Source organism: Cydia strobilella, chromosome 18 (genome assembly GCF_947568885.1).
Source record: "Cydia strobilella chromosome 18, ilCydStro3.1, whole genome shotgun sequence".
In the NCBI taxonomy this organism is placed as follows: Eukaryota; Metazoa; Arthropoda; class Insecta; order Lepidoptera; family Tortricidae; genus Cydia; species Cydia strobilella.
This window is the reverse complement of record NC_086058.1, coordinates 3,037,597-3,055,475: the sequence shown is the minus strand read 5'-3', so window position 1 is coordinate 3,055,475 and position 17,879 is coordinate 3,037,597. Positions and strand designations below refer to the sequence as shown.

Sequence of the window (17,879 nt, the reverse complement as noted above, 5' to 3'; positions counted from 1 at the left end):
TTCCACATTTCTTATGCGAACTGCCAAGGAGTGGAACGCCCTCTCCGAGTCTGTGTTTCCGCGTGAGTACAATCTGGGGCTCTTCAAGGCAAGAGTTAATAGAGGTATCTCATAGGTAAGCGTGCTCCACCGTAGACCGCATCATCACTTACCATCAGCATCAGGTGACGTGGTCAAACGCCTGCCTATTCGTCATAAAAATAAAAACTACAATGTAAACGCTTATAATTACTTGTTTGAGTTTTAATCCAGCAAATAGAGAAAGAGAAGATGTTGAAATATGCATTTTTCCATATTTTACTTTTTAATAGAAAATACAACACTGCTCTATCAACCCTACCTCATGATAGACAATTCTATAGCAACAGTTACATCACCGCCCAAAACTGTCACGAAACCGATTTACGATGAAGCTATGTTAAGCCTAGAGTTGTGCCGTTCCCGGTAACATTACCCATTTTGTATGGAAAATGTTACCGAGCGAGAAATTTCCCCATACAAAATGGGGAATGTTACCGGAAATGGCACAACTCTAGTTAAGCCATTACCTTTTACGTCGCGTGCAACACTGGTTTTATGAAAATCACCATCCGACACACGCGATTTCGTCGGGTTTACACATTATAACATGATTAGGTGATGTTGTGAAATTATAATGATTATATCATACTGATGACGGATTGAAGCCCTCAAGATTTTCACCGGCTTTGGGAATTTGAGATTTCTAAAACTTCCTGCTTCGCACAGCTAAGCTGGAATGATCAGTCACGCGCGGTATTTCCGGACCGATACGACCTTCAAATCTTCAAGAAAAGAGCGTGTTCCCATCTTAAAGGTCCCACAAAAAACACCCCACATAAAATTACCCTGTCTGTTAGGGCCCCCAGAACCCTGAGCTACACTTGTAAGTTTTAGAATAGAATAGAATAGAATAGAATTCATTTATTCATGGTAAACTACATTTCATACAAACGTATTACAAAGAATAAGTTTAAAACGAAATGGTCCCGCCTCAGCATAATGCTAACCCTAAAGTCAGCGCTGGTCTTCCGGCGAGACCATTTGTGGGCCACGAACGCAACCGTACAACACGGCCTTATCTATCACCGAACGCATCCACTTTGCGGTGACGTCCCTGCGCCTGCGCTAAAATGTCATGATGGCTTATAAGGCCATGCCGCACAAGTGTTGTTAGATGAATTTCCTATTAAATTAATATAATATGTAATCGTTTTCGTGAAATTACATGAAATAAACTCGACAACACTACAAACAAGATGAAATACAAACATACAACGTAAAACAAACAATAAACGAAGTGGAAATGATGACAACAATACGGACGCTTTGAGCGGATATAAAACAGGTATATTATTCGCTTACTGATTTGCTCACTGGTAAAGTATATAATATAATAAGCACATAACTATTTGACTAAAATTATATCACACTAGATGAAACTTGTGTCATTTCTAAAAACTTCTTGCTGCCGCTGGTGTTGAAGTATACATAGTTTAAGTTTGGCTTTAAAACTTATGATACTTTGTAGGTTCCTGAGGGGAGGAGGTATATTGTTCCAGCAGCGGCTGGCCATGTACCGAAAGCTTTTACTTACGTAAGTATTAGGGACAAAGCTATTTGTAAGAATGAGATAACGATATTCATATCTCATTCTGTAGTACATAACTTCTTATTTAAATAATAGCGGGTTAATGAATATGCAATCGCGACGTTCGCTGCATTTTGCTTGCGTGCTTTTTGGCATTATAAAAACCATGACGCCCCTCTACCTCTATGAAAAGTTAACTTTCTCACAACGCCATATTAGGGGAGCCATTCGTCTTCTTTGCCCTAGGCACAGCAACGCGGCATTTCGTGGCAGTTTTAAATACTCTGCCACGAAGTGCTGGAACAATATACCTCCGCCTGTGAGGAACTCATCATCAGTTGGTTCATTTAAATGTAATTTTAAAAAACACATTCTTAACTTACAAAAAAATATAAATATTGGGTATACTCCTGTGCCATCCCTGCTATAACGAACGCCTCCCATATAATTTAATATATAATTTATTTCACCTTTCGATTAATGACTGTTTAGGTACCGTAATCTGTTATTATAGTTTTTAATTGAATAATAATAATTATGCCTTATTAAATTTACTTGAAGCTTTGCACTGATATAAAATAAAATATAAAATATTATGTACTTTAGCGTGTGGTTGCGCTCTCTCAGAAGGGTTTCCACGGAAGACCAGCGTCGAGATCCTTAACTGGTATCTTGACATTAAGCTGAGTGGAGACCCTTTCAGTGACGCTTATTAATAATAAATTGTTCTGTTGTCTATGTAATACCTAAATTTAAGCGTTTTCTGAATAAATCTCTTCTATTCTATTCTAGTATGGGCCTTAGTAAAAAATAAATTGAACTTTCCTTTTCAATTAAATTCAATTATTTATTTCGAATCATTTTGATCCATACTCCACTCCGAACTTCACTTGACTTTCGAACTTACTTCCAAATATTTTGTAAAAGTACATTGAAGTCTGTACTCGTAAACTCGTTACATGCTTGCTATAAGAACTCCATTAAAATTATTGGCAATGGTTGATTACGAGTGCTAATGGGGAGGGGGAGGAGGGTGGGGGTGGTTGTTATCGCGGAGGGAGTAAATCACATTGAGCCGGGCAGAAAGAAAAAACGGCGTGCCGGTGCCAATCCTATTAGATTCTGGAAGTTCGATTCTAATGGTTAAGGTTGGTGAGCTATACATTTCGAGCAACTATCTCTGTCACTCTAATTATGACTTAATTGGAGTAAAAGAGAAATGTGCCCGAAATTTGCGAAATTCGGTGTTGGCAGTAGGTTTGGTTTTGATACGATCTTGACGATAATCTTGGTGATTGGTGCAAATCTCAGGAACGACATTCACTTAATCTTGCACCAATCAGCGTGAGTGATCTTCAAGGTCGTGTCAAGATATAAGATAGTTAAATATGAATCGGGCTCATTAGCGAACGGGAAGTTCTTATAGTCTGCATCTCGTCAAATGATTTTTTTGCCAAAAACCCTAATCTGTTAAACAAAAGCCTTTGTTCCTTTTGTGCGTGCGCGTGGCCATTGTTGGTGAGCGCATGCCACTCGCTGATACACAATGGTCACGCGCTCACCAACAATGGCCACGCGCATGCACAAAAGGAACAAAGGCTTTTGTTTAACAGATTGGGGTCTTTGGCAAAAAAATCATTTAAGAACATGCAGAATATACATTTGTTTTATTTTGTGTTCTCTGATTTGGGCGCGCTCAACTTTGCACCTGTGCAAATTTGTTTTTTCTTACCCACCATCCCCGTATCGTAAAACTAACCAACTAAACTCCTAAAGATCCCAACTATGATCCAAAATTATCTTAAATATCTTCGTTCAGATGTGACTATTATTGCAATGTCGTAGTTCATTTACATAATCGCAAATGATAACATGACTTCACAAAATAAACAAAGATTACCAGGCATCCTTAACCTATAAGTTTCGTAGTGTCAAATATATGTATACAATTCTCGCCTTATTGCAAAGGCACAACGTTCGTGCATAAAGGAACATGCCCTACGCCTACTACCTAAGTAACCTCAACGCCGTATTTGCCCCACTAAACGCTAGGCGTACCCACTGTAGGCAAATATTTGTATACAGACAACAGTTTCAGTCATGGCTGTGGAGGTGGGAAATAATAGGCAATACTAGTTATTTGGTACGCGCGTTTCAGGTGTCTCAAGTTGAACAGCGACAAATTTTAAGTTCAAATGTCATTCTTCCAAAAGTTCTTAAAGCAACTCATGCCCATAGTTTAAATTCTCTATCCGATATTTTTCATAAAATCAATATTTCCCCAAGTCATTCTAATATTGTTATCCAGATGCAAATTTAGCTTAGTAGGAAAAATTGGCAATATCAAAAAGTGATCGGAATTTTTAAGTAGGTAACCATGATTTTGAAATGGGCTTATATACATTACAATGGTTGTTGTAGTATTAAATGGTGTAGGATGCAACTGTAATACCGCTCGCAGCGTAGTATTTTATAAGTAAAATTTAATTTAATTTAAAAATGCATTAATGTGTGGCGATCTCGCTCTCTCTGAGAGTATAGGTAACAGGTATTTAATACGAAAAAAATACTTCAAGTACGAGTACGTATACTACGTATACTTTATAACGAGGAACAAGACGCCTCTAATCAGGGCATGAATTCAGTGAAATCGTTTAACAGTTAACTCGGAGTTACAGCGGACATAAAAGCGGTATAACTGAATTCGGCTATGAAATACCCGGCCGTTAATGTTGTACTAAACTTGTATTGAGTCATATGATTGTAAATGTCAGAGATTGTGTAAGATTACTTACTGAATCACTCTTGCATTAGTCTTCCTTTTCTTTGACGTAAGTAGTCCGAGTCAATTTAAGTATAGTTTAAAAATGTGGAGTTTGATCATTAGTCGGAGTCTTATTTATGTATTTTATTCTCAGAAAGATGAGATAACAGTGGCTGTTGTTAAAATTGTACCTTACAAAGTAGACTTCGTGGTTTTTTAGAATACAATCCTAGAAACGCCTAAAATGACAAGGGTAGGAAGGAATCCCCAACATTTTAAGCAACAGCAGCGTTCAAACGAAAAGCATCATTTGTCACTCAATCCAGCTTATCTTTTCGTAAGATCATTAATCTCTGCTTTCAAATTTTATAAACTCCAGTAATGTTACAGCAATCTCAGTGCGCGAGTCCGACTCGCATTTGGTCGGTTTTTACTCTTCAAATTTAGGCTGCCAAAATCTCTTTGAGCGCTCTACTGGGTTACAACCAATGCTGTTGGTTAAATCCCGCGCGTCTCTCATCTCTACCTCAGTAAAAACGCAGCCTTATTTTGCTTACCTCCAACATACTTGGTCCCCGCCCAAATAATAGTAAGCGTGCTGCAATGATGGTAGACATGCAAGAACGACGCCTGCCCGTCCTTCTTCCTCATTAGAAAGAACACCGTCTCCAGCAGTTCCAGAAGCTTGAGTATGATGGTCCACCATAGGAACCGGAGCATCCTTAGGGGTTCTGGGTTGAGGGAGTAGTCAGGGAGCATGCAGCCAAAGTGGTAGGTCGTTGTCCAGCCGGAGGTCATGATCTGGAACATGACAGGGTCCATATAAAATAGTAATTTAGTGTAATGCACTGTGAGATTATATCTTTTTAATTTAACTTTTTCTTTAATGAGTAGCGCTACCTCTCGCGCCGCAAGATGACAACCCCAATATAAAACGCCAATTGAAAGATAAATAACAGTCAAAAGCAAATGACGGTTTATATGATTAGATAAATTAGATTTATTTATTACAAAACATATGATTGGAGTACAAATAACATTCATGCTCGTGCACATCAAGTATTTATTCTTGTATTAAGCCAAATGAGGTACACTATAAGTAATGTGTTTACTTATTGATGTCCATAAAATTTACCACCAAAAACCTCCGTCGAGAAGTTACCGGTAAAAATAAGGTATATCCTCGAACAAACTCCCAAGTTTTCAAATATTCCACCACTTGAAATACAGATCCAAAATAAAGAAAACTTTCGAATCAGAACAATGTTCATTAGTAAACCTTTGTAGTCCAAGCCGTCTTCAGCAGCTTAATTAATTTTCTTTAGGTAATCGTTCGAAATGCTTTAGGCGGATCGAGGATCGCTCGACTGCGCTTAAATTACAAACTTACCACTTAAAAACTTCGCATAATGAAACATTTTCGTAAACTTATACACCCTTCTACTATGAGCCGCGTCACGGGTGTAAGTAAGTAAGTAAATATTCTTTATTGCACCAAAATTATACATTTTACATACATGTAAAACTACAAAGAAATATTTAAAGAAAAAATAGAACCAGTACGGCTACCATGAGTTCCGTAAATGACAGTCGAAAGTGAGAAAGTTAAGGAAAATGTATGGAGTAATTGTACAGTGCCTCTACCGGTCACATAAAAAACTAAAAAAATCAACTGGCACCATGAGTCACAAACGTTTTAACGTGAGTTTTCGATACATGCCTAACTTCACACCTAAAACGTTCTCTTTCTAACTATATAATGAAAACTGAGCCAGAATTATTCTAGGTAAATACTTTACGCCGTTTCCGCGAATAAACGTGACAGATGTCATCGAAAAATACGTGCGTTTTCGATGTGACATTTTCCGTCAACTTGGAAACAACAATATTTGAACGAAATATTTTTATTCGGATGTTTATTACCGTTTTATCATGTTACAAATGCAATTCCGTTATTAAATTATCATTTAAATGCTTAGTTAATCATTGTAGTTTTATCACGACTTACCTAAAACACACGAAAAAACAGAAATATTTGAACGTACGCTAAGAGTGTCAAACAGTCAAACAAGAGGCAAGTGCCCGTTTAGAAAATAATATTAAAATAAATAACTACACTGTGTAAAGTTCGGTCGAATTAAACGCCTTATAGTAAAACTTTTGTTCCTCCAAGAAAACAACCCCACAAATATAATGATGAAGTGTTATTGTAAGGCCTAATCCTATCAGACAACCTGCCATGTCTGTCCATCGATGTCTTTATGATGTCTCGATACCATTTCAAAATGCAAGGTAAATATTCCATGTGATTAGTGACTAATGTATAAAGTATGAATGTGCTTAACGTAGGTAGCAGTAAACTTACTAAATAACCTATAAACTTTTTTTTTTCAGGAGTATAACAACAATGATAGTAGCTGATGAAACTTGGAAACTTAAGTAACAGCTACGGAACTGTATGATCACAGCCACATCATCTGATGTGGCCGAATGTGCAGTATTCTGGATGTGACTTGGCCAGTAAACATAATTACACATTCAGAAATTATAAAAACAGGAAGATATCTGAAGAATATAGTGTTATACAGTGCTTTTTAAAAACTAAATGTTGGTAGTGAGTTAGATGTATAGTTGATAAATCACCTAAACCTTGAGTAATCTTTAGGTACTTTAACCGCTTCGAACTACATATCAATTCAATTTGTAAATAAAATAAGCCACAGGCAACTCTGGAAATTCTAAAAATGTTATATAGTCTTAGAGGTAGATTATGCTAGATATTTAACTTTGTGAACACGCTAGAAAAATGATGTACGTTCTGGAACGCAACAATATTTCCAAGGTTGTAATAAATAATAATAAAATGAAGTGGTATTTTTTGTTTAATAGGTTTGTTGCATATTTGGTAAGTATGTACAACTAACAGTAATAACTACATCTCATACTAACTTCGTATATAAGTATATAAATAAGACTATATGAGATTTGATAATTTAGATTATCATAGTAATACCATTTTTGTTTGCTTTTGCGTGGATCTAATCTACTTGTCATTAGACCCAGTTCACACATACAGTTTCTGATACAGAAAATCATGTGTAATCAAAACAACACTATGGTTTAGCAAGAGGTGCATAGGCACATATATATATATATATATATGTATATATGTATAACATTTAAAACTCGCGTTTTGAACACATATTAGATTAGGCCCCATATGCACGAGAGCTTAAAAAGCGTCGCGTTAAAACCCGACGGAGCTTTTTTACCGTTTCTGATATTTGTGTTCATATGAACGCTTAAAAATCACTTGTGAGTCGTACTCCCTGCAGTCCCTGCCTTGTGGAAGTGTAGTAATAAAAACACGCTTCATTTTTTAAATAGTTTATTTGCGTATTCCGGTAAAAATGGTCGGGACTCGACTTCTTGAATTAATAATTCGGGATCGAGCTCCAACATAGTTATTTGTTACGAATGGTACGATATGCGTTATGTATTCAAACGCGTCTCGGCAGAGCCATGACGATTGACACCAAAGATTGACACTCGACAGCCATCTGACAGCAGCGCCGGCGCTTTTATAACGTTTGTGAGACCAGATACACAGAGTTCCGTATGCTCAATTCAATTTACGGGCAACGCTCAACGCCGAAAAACAAACAGTGCTCGATAAAAACCGGCCAAGTGCGAGTCGGACTCGCGCACCGAGGGTTCCGTACATTACACAATTTAAACAATGTATTTTTTATGTGAAATGTGAGTGAAAGGTAAATTTCGGTTTACGATTTGTGACGTATAAAAAAAAAACTACTTACTAGATCTCGTTCAAACCAATTTTTGGTCGAAGTTTGCATGGTAATGTACATCATATTTTTTTTTTAGTTTTATCATTTTCTTATTTTAGAAGTTACAGGGGGGACACATTTTACCACTTTGGAAGTGTCTCTCTCGCAAACTATTCAGTTTAGAAAGATATGATATTGGAAACCTCAATATCATTATTTAAAGACCTATCCATATCCATAGATACCCCACATTTGGGTTTGATGAAAAAAAAATTTGAGTTTTAGTTCTAATTTTTTTTTCTATTTTTGTGTGAAAATCTTAATGTAGTTCACAACATACATCTACTTACCAAGTTAGTAAAGTTTTAGCATTATAGTTTTTATAGTTTCGGAAAAAAGTGGCTGTGACATACGGACGGACAGACAGACAGACAGACATGACGAATCCATAAGGGTTCCGTAACCCTAAAAAGCGCCGCGCTTAAAAACCGCCTTCGTGTGAATACATACATGGTTATCCATTTGTCATTCAAACGCTTTTTTAACGCGCGTTGAAATAACTCTCGTGCGTATGGGGCCTTATTTACCGACTATAGTTGGTTAAACCAAATTGGCAGTAAATAAGAACAAAAAAACTATACTCATCCTTTTCTTTTGGGTGCTAGTACCAGTGAAAGACAAAGATAGTATGATTCTCTCTGTCTATGTTTGAAATGAGCATGAATCTAGATTCATGTTTGACAAACTATAGCAATTTTATTTGGTATGAAGTTAGCTGCATAGTTCGTGTTTAATAATCAACTTCAAGTATATTATTATTTAGTCGATGTGGCCTTGTTCAGTTACGCGTTTGTACTTACAATTTGTCCTCTAATTTGTTTGTAAAACTTATGAAAGTGGCTACATTAACTATGGATGAAGTCGTTTCTTGTGAAGGGAAGGGATGTGTCCACGTATTACTCAACGAAGGCAAGGTAAAATCGTTAAACTTTGTAGAAAAACGGGATATCATTTCCGCGCCAAAATCAACACACGACTTTTGTATTCTCAGATAAGTCAGTCGCATAAGAGAAAATTCTGTACGGCCGTTTACAAAACACAAGGGATTGTTGTTTTACTTCAATTAAGGCGTAAATAATTAGTGTGACAGAGAAAAATGCCTGCAACTTGCAAACTTCGGTGTTCGCGGTAGGCCCTGATATGTTTGTAAAATTCTATCTAGTAGTAGTATGAGTATGCCCTGTGCGCTATGATTAGCTCGCCTCGATACGCTAGGAAATTCATTTGAGTACAAAGAGGACAGTTATTAAGAAAACATAATCTTTCGGCTTGCCTTACTCCAAAACTCTAGGCACGCCACTGATGATTTAGCCCAGAATTTTGAATTCAGAGAATTATAAACATTATATGATAGCTTAAATAAAATTATTAATATTAAATTAACAATAAACACATACATATATACAAGAAAGTAAATTACGATGACCGCGTAGACGTGAGTAAATATGTCAATGTCAAAACTGGTAGTTTGCTAAGGATTTCGATAGGTAATTTACCGTTTACTCATACGTTTGATATTTAGTTCTTTAGGTGACACCTAGAGGCGCTGTACAATACTCCGATATAATTCTTGCTCTGTTTTTTAGTATACTTAGAAAGGGACAGCATCGTTTGCAGTGGAGTGAAGTTGGGCACATAATACGTAAACCGACGTAAATATGTGACGTACGGCGCGTTTATTCACTTAAAGTAAGTGAAATTTACTCTGGCAACTGATGGTAGAGGTACTGGTAACAACAGGCGGTGTATTGTATACTGTAACCATTTTTATTATAACAGCTCATCTTTACCCCTATTACTCCTCTCAACTTTTGTAATTTACCTACACGCGTACAAAGAGCGCTTCGCGAAACTTAATCATACCTAGTACCTTGTAATACCTACTAGCAGAAATACATTTTTAACATTTATTCAGGGACCGGCCCGCTATCCCTTATCGGGGTTTTATAAGGGTATTGCATAAGGCTTAACTCACCATACCCTTTGCCAGACGAAACCCTTTGTTTTGCTTTTAAAAACCCTTATATAAAGCTACCACATTTGAGTAATCGGTAGCCCAAATACCCTTACAAAACCCTTATCATCCGCTCACCAACACCTTGCATATTGCTTATAAGGGTTATCCGTGCTAATTTAAGTCGTCTACCTTGTTCATAAAGCACACATTACTTCGATTTCGAGCGATCGTCGGCGGCGACGGCGGCGTTCTTTGACTAGGCACGTATTTTCTTTCCTTTTCATACACTACCGTAGATATATACTAATCCTGTCTCTTTCACGCAAAGAGAAACCTTTATAAAAAGCGCTTAAAGATAAGGGTAACCCTTATTAAGAGCTAGCCTTATTTTTTGGTAGCTTTTCGGTAAGGGTTAGTCAAAGGTAAGGGTATGAATGGGCTTGCAGTTCAAAAGTCTTTCAATGTGTTAGCCGTGTTTGAGTGTCGCCCATTGAAAGGGTTTTATCGCGGAAAGGGTTGTCCGGTCCCTGCATTTATTAGAAATGGGAAATTAAAGATGCTTGTTTTAAAAGTTTAAACTTTCATGACAGCTGTGAAATTGTGAACTAGAATGCAAGCAAAACAAGAGGTTGGCGGTTTTTTAGCGATAATACCGCCAGTTGTTTACCTCTCTACTTGATCTTTGTATTATTTTCTTATATTGAGGTGTGCAATAAAGAGTATAAGTATTTGTTAAGCTCTCATGATAAATTATTATGCGTTGTTACCGCTAGTACAGTGTTTTATTTAGGCAAGTAGTCTGTGCTGAAATCGATTTATTCCTTTGCTGAACTACTGCAAAACTGCCCTTCCGGAAAACAGCCTTCAGTTTGATGTCTCAGTGGAACTGTGTCAGGTCAGAGGCTTGACATCCGCGGATGCAGATGCCGATATTAAAATCTCCGTGGTTAGATAAGTTGTTTTTTCTGTTCGTTAAGGTTAAGATAGATGTCAAATAGATATGTACATACATTTGTGATCACGAAAGTTTTGCCAGATCAAGCGCGATTATCGTTTTTAGTTTCCTCAACAGTCACCACGCGCACTTCGCTTACAGTCAATTCTTGTTTCCTAGTATTTGGCACTTTTATTCACTAACGTTTAACTGCCGACTAGTACTGAGTTTGTTCAGAAAATGATATTTTCGATAGAACATCACCGAATGTATAGAAGTTACCAATTCTACTTCTTAGCGGCCGGCAAACAGTAAACGAGGTCAATCTAGGTTAAAGCCTGACCAGAAATATATGATCATTGTCAAGAGGGCGCTGTTATTCTCATGTATAGGGTGACAGTTCAGTATAGTATGAAAAAAATAGTTCGTGAAAATCCGCAACATGGCGCACATTGTCCTCTGCTCGATTTTTAGGGTTCTGTTCTGTAAAAGGAAAAAATTCACCTCATATTAATATATTATGATCACTCGTGCGTCTGTCTGTCTGTCTGTCCATCTGTCACAGCCTATTTGTTTGTATAGACTACGCTTTATACATCCACTGTGGGTAAACGTACTTAACCTATTCTTCACGATCCGTGTCAGAGTTGAATCATAGCTTTCGTCAACGGTTTTTAAGTTAATTCAGCACACACGACTCGCGGATACGGGTTGGTTACATCCTATTGAGTCACTGTGACTGATTAAATTAGCGGTTTGTTACTTAAGCAATTCTCGGTCTAGACTTTTAGCATTTATAATATATTAGTGCTAGCTGAGAAATATTAGGTAGGTACATGTGATTTAAACTCTTTTTGAAGTTTAGGTACTTACTTTAACTTTGATCGTAATACTATTAGGGTAAAGAAACAAATTAATGGACCTAAGTTTACGTGGTGGATAATATTACAAACACATACTGTAAACTTACTAAATATTGCATGTTAATGTCAAACATTACCGTGAAAAAAAAAACTGATTCTCTACCAAACATGAATCAACTGTCTACATCCAATTCCTGATGACAAAGTGCGAGTGGGATTCGCGCACGAAGGGTTCCGTACAATTACGCAAAAAACGGCAAAAAATTGTTTGTTGTATGGGAGCCCCACTTAAATATTCATTTTATTCTGTTTTCTCTATCACCGTAGGTATGTCCTAAAAACCCGTACAAGTGCGAGTCGGACTCACCCACCGAGGGTTCCGTACTTTTTAGTGTTTGTTGTTATAGCGGCAACAGAAATACATCATCTGTGAAAATTTCAATCACGGTTCATGATATACAGCGCGGTGACAGACAGATGGACAGCAGAGTCTTAGTTTTGCAATTCATTACGGTATTTAATCGATCGATTGAATTCGTTGCTCCTACTTAGCCAGCAATTATCTAAAATCGCATGCCATTTGTTGCAAGGTCTTCAGAAGCAATTATTACATACAGAAACAAATCAATTTCATACAAAACAAAGCCCCCATCTAGTCATACTTGTTATGGCCATTTTTTGCCCGGATGCTGCACTTCATGATAAAAGCAAGCCGCTTTGCACAGTGCTAGTAGGGACCAAACTGAGCGATTTGACCCGCAGCAGCGCAAGTTTCACCCCTTAGGAACAGAGATGGCGCCACTTCTTTAAAAAATATTTCAAAAAATTCTACAAGCTAAACCAATGAACCGATATAAATGTTTAATATCTCAAATGAAAGCTCATTATATACATTACTTTTAAAAAAATACTCAAAAAATATATACTGATTACTTTCGACAAAAAACGGCATCTTAAGTTTTTTTTTTTACTCGATTGATAGTTTTTACTTGGTTTCTCAAAAAAAATGTATGGAACATGAATAGGTTAATGCATGTATATATTACTGAATAAATAACAAGTATTATAAAAAAAACCCGACACCGATACCTCTCATACTTCACGAAATATAAAAGTTTGAATGTGAGTGTAAATTTCTTCAAAATATATTTCAAAAAATTCTACAAGCTTAACTATTTGACCGATTTCAATGTTTAATATCTCAAATAAAAGCTCATTATATATACTTCTTATAAAAAGATATTCAAAAAACATATACTGAATACTTTTGGCAAAAAACGGCATCTTAAGTTTTTTTTCTTACTCGATTGATAGTTTTTACTTGATTTCATAAAAATAAAATATGGAACATGAATAGTTTAATAAATATATATATAGTACTGAGTATACAAAAGTATTACAAAAAAACCTGACACCGATACCTTTCATTCTTCACGAAATATTTAAGTTCAATTATGCACGTTCTTACAAATAAATCCTTTAAAAGAAATCTTCAACCGCAGTAAGTGCACTGATTTTAATATGAAATGTGTCATATGAAAAGAAATCACCCAATTTATTTTAATAAATAAAAAAAATATAAATAAAAACTGAATAAAGTTTTTTCCTGGTGGTGAATTACAAAAAAATATATAACAAATCTAAAATTAGGAATTATTTTTATTTAAAGTGACTACATTTGTAAACAAAAAACTTAAATGTCCTCTTCGGGTTCATATTTATTTATTGCAACCATGGTTTTATAGGTATTACAAATTCTTGGTAGTTCCACATGGACCCCGTGGGGGCATACCAATATTACATGCATACTTAGGATCTAAATTTAAAAGTGGAAAAATTACTGCCTTGGGTGAGACTTGAACTCACGGCCTCTGGATCGATACTCCAGCGCTCTGCCAACTGAGCCACCAAGACCTCATCCATACACTTCCACTTTTAAATTTATTCTAAGCTTAATAGCATCGATCGCAGACGTTTCTGCTTGTTAAAAATTAATTTACTTAGGATCTAATCTTAAATCTATGTGTATAATATAAAAGTAGGTCAATTTAGTAGTTTTTATACATATAAGCCGAATTGAATCAGATAATTGTCAGTGTATTAAATACAAAAATAAACGGGCAACTAATTATTATTAGGTGATGTCAAAGAGAATCACTACGTTCTATGTCAAATTATATGGTTCACCGGTAGATGTAAAACTGAAAAAGAAAAGTCGTTTTGAAGTACTCGTACCATTCCAATACTACAAAATCACTGATCATACATGAACTGGTTGCTGTAGATTACTGTTGAATTATTTTTGTGCCTAGTTGATAACCATTAAACCTATAATTTTGTGCCAGACCTATAATTAGTGGTCAGCATGCAAAATAACACTGGATTGAAAATTACATTAACTTACTTTTGATTTGTACAGCCACATTTGCATGATTTACACTGGGCTGTGCATGGCCAGCTGACGCGACGACACCCACAATGCATAGTTTCGCAGCCAGATATGCAGCCACAATGGTCCAAGAGGCTTAATTGAGACCAAATCGCGGTAACTGCCGACCATTCCGGAGTCCAACTCTCTTTTTCCTCAGTCCATCCCCAAAAAGATGTACATGGTATGGAAACTTCTGGTTTCAGAGCGTTTCCCCATATATGGCCCTCTTGGTAAGCTGCTCGAAGTGCATGTTTATAGAGAGCAGCTGATGTAGGTGGCAGGGTTGGCAGGTTCTAATTTCTCGGCCAAATCAGATTTGTTCCCTGAACGACGCCCTCCATTGACTGACAACGAAGGTGGACAAATTTGGTTTTCGTACTGGAAGAATTCGTTCAGATCAAGCTGCCTTTCTCTGGCCACTATAAAAAGACGGGAAAATAGGAGTATGTCAACTTTTAAGTTTTTGATTTTGTCAGTTGTCAGGTGTGTAACTACATATTTTAATTTTAGTATAAAGTTACCCTAGATTTGTGTTATTGTTTGGCCAAACGGAACACATAAACGTAAATGAAGTTCACAAATATTTGTTAGCTTCAAAAAACAAGCTTCTGACAAGCCTGCCACCTACATCAGCTGCTCTCTATAAACATGCACTTCGAGCAGCTTACCAAGAGGGCCATATATGGGGAAACGCTATGAAACCAGAAGTTTCCATACCATCTTCTTGGAGATGGACTGAGGAAAAAGAGAGTTGGACTCCGGAATGGTCGGCAGTTACAGCGATTTGGTAGCAATTAAGCCTCTTGGACCATTGTGGCTGCAAATCTGGCTGCGAAAGTATGCGTTGTGAGTGTCGTCGCGTCAGCTTACCATGCACAGCCCAGTGTAAATCATGCAAAGGTGGCTGTACAAATCAAAAGTAAGTTAATGTAATTTTCAATCCAGAGTTATTTTGCATGCTGACCACTGATTATAGGTGTGGCACAAAATTATAGGTTTAATGGTAATCAACTAGGCACAAAAATAATTCAACAGTAAATCTACAGGCACAAAAATTATCCAACAGTAATCTACAGCAACCAGTTCATGTATGATCGGTGATTTTGTAGTATTGAAATGGTACGAGTACTTCTCAAAACGACTTTTTTTTTTTCAGTTCTACATCTACCGGTGAACCCGAAGAGGACATTTAAGTTTTTTTGTTTACAAATGTAGTCACTTTAAATAAAAATAATTCCTAATTTTAGATTTTTTTATATTTTTTTGTAATTCAGCACCAGGAAAAAACTTTATTCAGTTTTTAGTTATTAATTTTTTTATTTATTAAAATAAATTGGGTGATTTCTTTTCATATTAGAATCAGTGCACTTACTGCGGTTGAAGATTTCTTTTAAAGAATTTATTTGTAAGAACGTGCATAATTGAACTTAAATATTTCGTGAAGAATGAAAGGTATCGGTGTCGGGTTTTTTTGTAATACTTTTGTATACTCAGTACTATATATATATTTATTAAACTATTCATGTTCCATATTTTATTTTTATGAAATCAAGTAAAAACTATCAATCGAGTAAGAAAAAAAACTTAAGATGCCGTTTTTTGCCAAAAGTATTCAGTATATGTTTTTTGAATATCTTTTTATAAGAAGTATATATAATGAGCTTTTATTTGAGATATTAAACATTAAAATCGGTCGAATAGTTTAGCTTGTAGAATTATTTGGAATATATCTTGAAGAAATATACACTCACATTCAAACTTTCATATTTCGAGAAGTATGAGAGATATCGGTGTCGGGTTTTTTTTTTATAATACTTATTATTTATTCAGTAATATATACATGCATTAAACTATTCATATTCCATACAATTTTTTTGAGAAATCAAGTAAAAACTATCAATCGAGTAAAAAAACAAACTTAAAATTCCCGTTTTTATCAAAAGTATTGAGTATATATTTTTTGAGTATTTTTTTAAAAGTAATGTATATAATGCGCTTTCATTTGAGATATTAAACATTTAAATCGGTTCATTGGTTTAGCTTGTAGAATTTTTTGAAATATTTTTTAAAGAAGTGGCGCCATCTCTGTTCCTAAGGGGTGAAACTGCCGCTGCTGCGGGTCAAATCGCTCAGTTTGGTCCCTACTATCACTGTGCAGAGCGGCTTGCTTTTATCATGAAGTGCAGCATTTTGTTCATAACAAGTATGACTAATCACCCTCTTGAACTGCGAAGCTCGATAAACAATTCACTTTGAAGTCACCGTCATGTCACAAACAGAAGATAAAAATGGAAGCCGATAGCCGCATCGCATCGCGATTCTGCGTCGAGAATCACCGTGACAATGGCACAGGGCGGACACGCTACTCACACGCTATACATCAAAAATCACTTGCGTTTCTATGTGTGAACGGCACGTCTGTACACGCGGCATGCGTCATAGTGTGAGTAAGTTGCTTAAAAATAGTACTGAGAGTACGCCAGAAGTCCGCCAGATTTCTGTCCCGGGGCGAGGTAATTCGAGTCGTGGCGGGGCGGTGCGTGGCCGTTCTGTATGATAATACTATTACTTATTCTGTGACAATGGTTTGTTTGTAAATACAGACGTGGGCGTCCGTTGCGGGTAAAATGGAGATAGCATAGTGCTTATATGGCTGTATAAATAAAATTGTCGCAGATATTTTTGCATGCTTAGTCTTCCTTGTTCAAAATATGATTGCAGTATGCCAATATAACAATCGTTGAATAGATAACGCCAATCGAAACAAATAATGTATAGAAATAATCACGTGAGTTTTTGTAGCATCATTCATTCCATGTCTTTGCGATTAGTTTTGACCCTGACGAAATGAGAGCTTGTCATATTTTGAACATCATTTATATTTTAGCGGAACATTCTGGCAAAAGAATACAATGTCCTTACACAAACAGCTCAAGCCTAATATCAGAATCAGTTTTATAAATTGAACATGAAACTCTTTGTGTAATTTTAGCGTTTTCAGATTTCACCGATTCCCTCTGAAATGTTACCTGCCCTAGGTAATTTTAGGGTGCTTGACTGAAATAACTTCCCTGTTGGAATTTCAGGTTAGGCCAGGGACGAGTTATTTTAGGAACATGAACTTTATTTGAAGTATAAAATAGAAGGCACATAATTAAACTCTACGGGGCAAGATTTTAATTGAATTTCTAGTTGCACTGTTGTTAGGAAAAGATAAGTTTTATGTTTTATCAAAAACGTTCGTAACGTACTTTTAAGTTTGAATTAATTGTGTTATATTTTAGAGGTTCTTAGGATGCTCTTAGTGTGGTGCTATGCTATTAATAAAAAAACCGGCCAAGTGCGAATCGGACTCGCGCACAAAGGGTTCCGTACCATTACGCAAAAAACGGCAAAATAGTCACGTTTGTTATGTGGGAGCCCCACTTAAATATTTATTTTATTCTGTTTTTAGTATTTGTTGTTATAGCGGC

The 17,879-nt window shown here is 36.2% G+C and overlaps 2 protein-coding genes across 2 annotated transcripts in view; one reads left to right on the top strand and one right to left on the bottom strand.

Moving 5' to 3' along the window:
• LOC134749490 (oxysterol-binding protein-related protein 9) overlaps positions 1-17,879 on the top strand; it is a 142,997-nt gene that overhangs the window by 6,193 nt on the left and 118,925 nt on the right. The window lies entirely within an intron of this gene.
• Positions 1-17,879, bottom strand: part of LOC134749301 (very long chain fatty acid elongase 7) — a 36,702-nt gene that overhangs the window by 5,480 nt on the left and 13,343 nt on the right. The window contains exon 3 of the mRNA XM_063684199.1: positions 4,931-5,174. Coding sequence (XP_063540269.1) covers positions 4,931-5,174 — 244 coding nt within the window. The remainder of the gene's footprint in view (positions 1-4,930; positions 5,175-17,879) is intronic.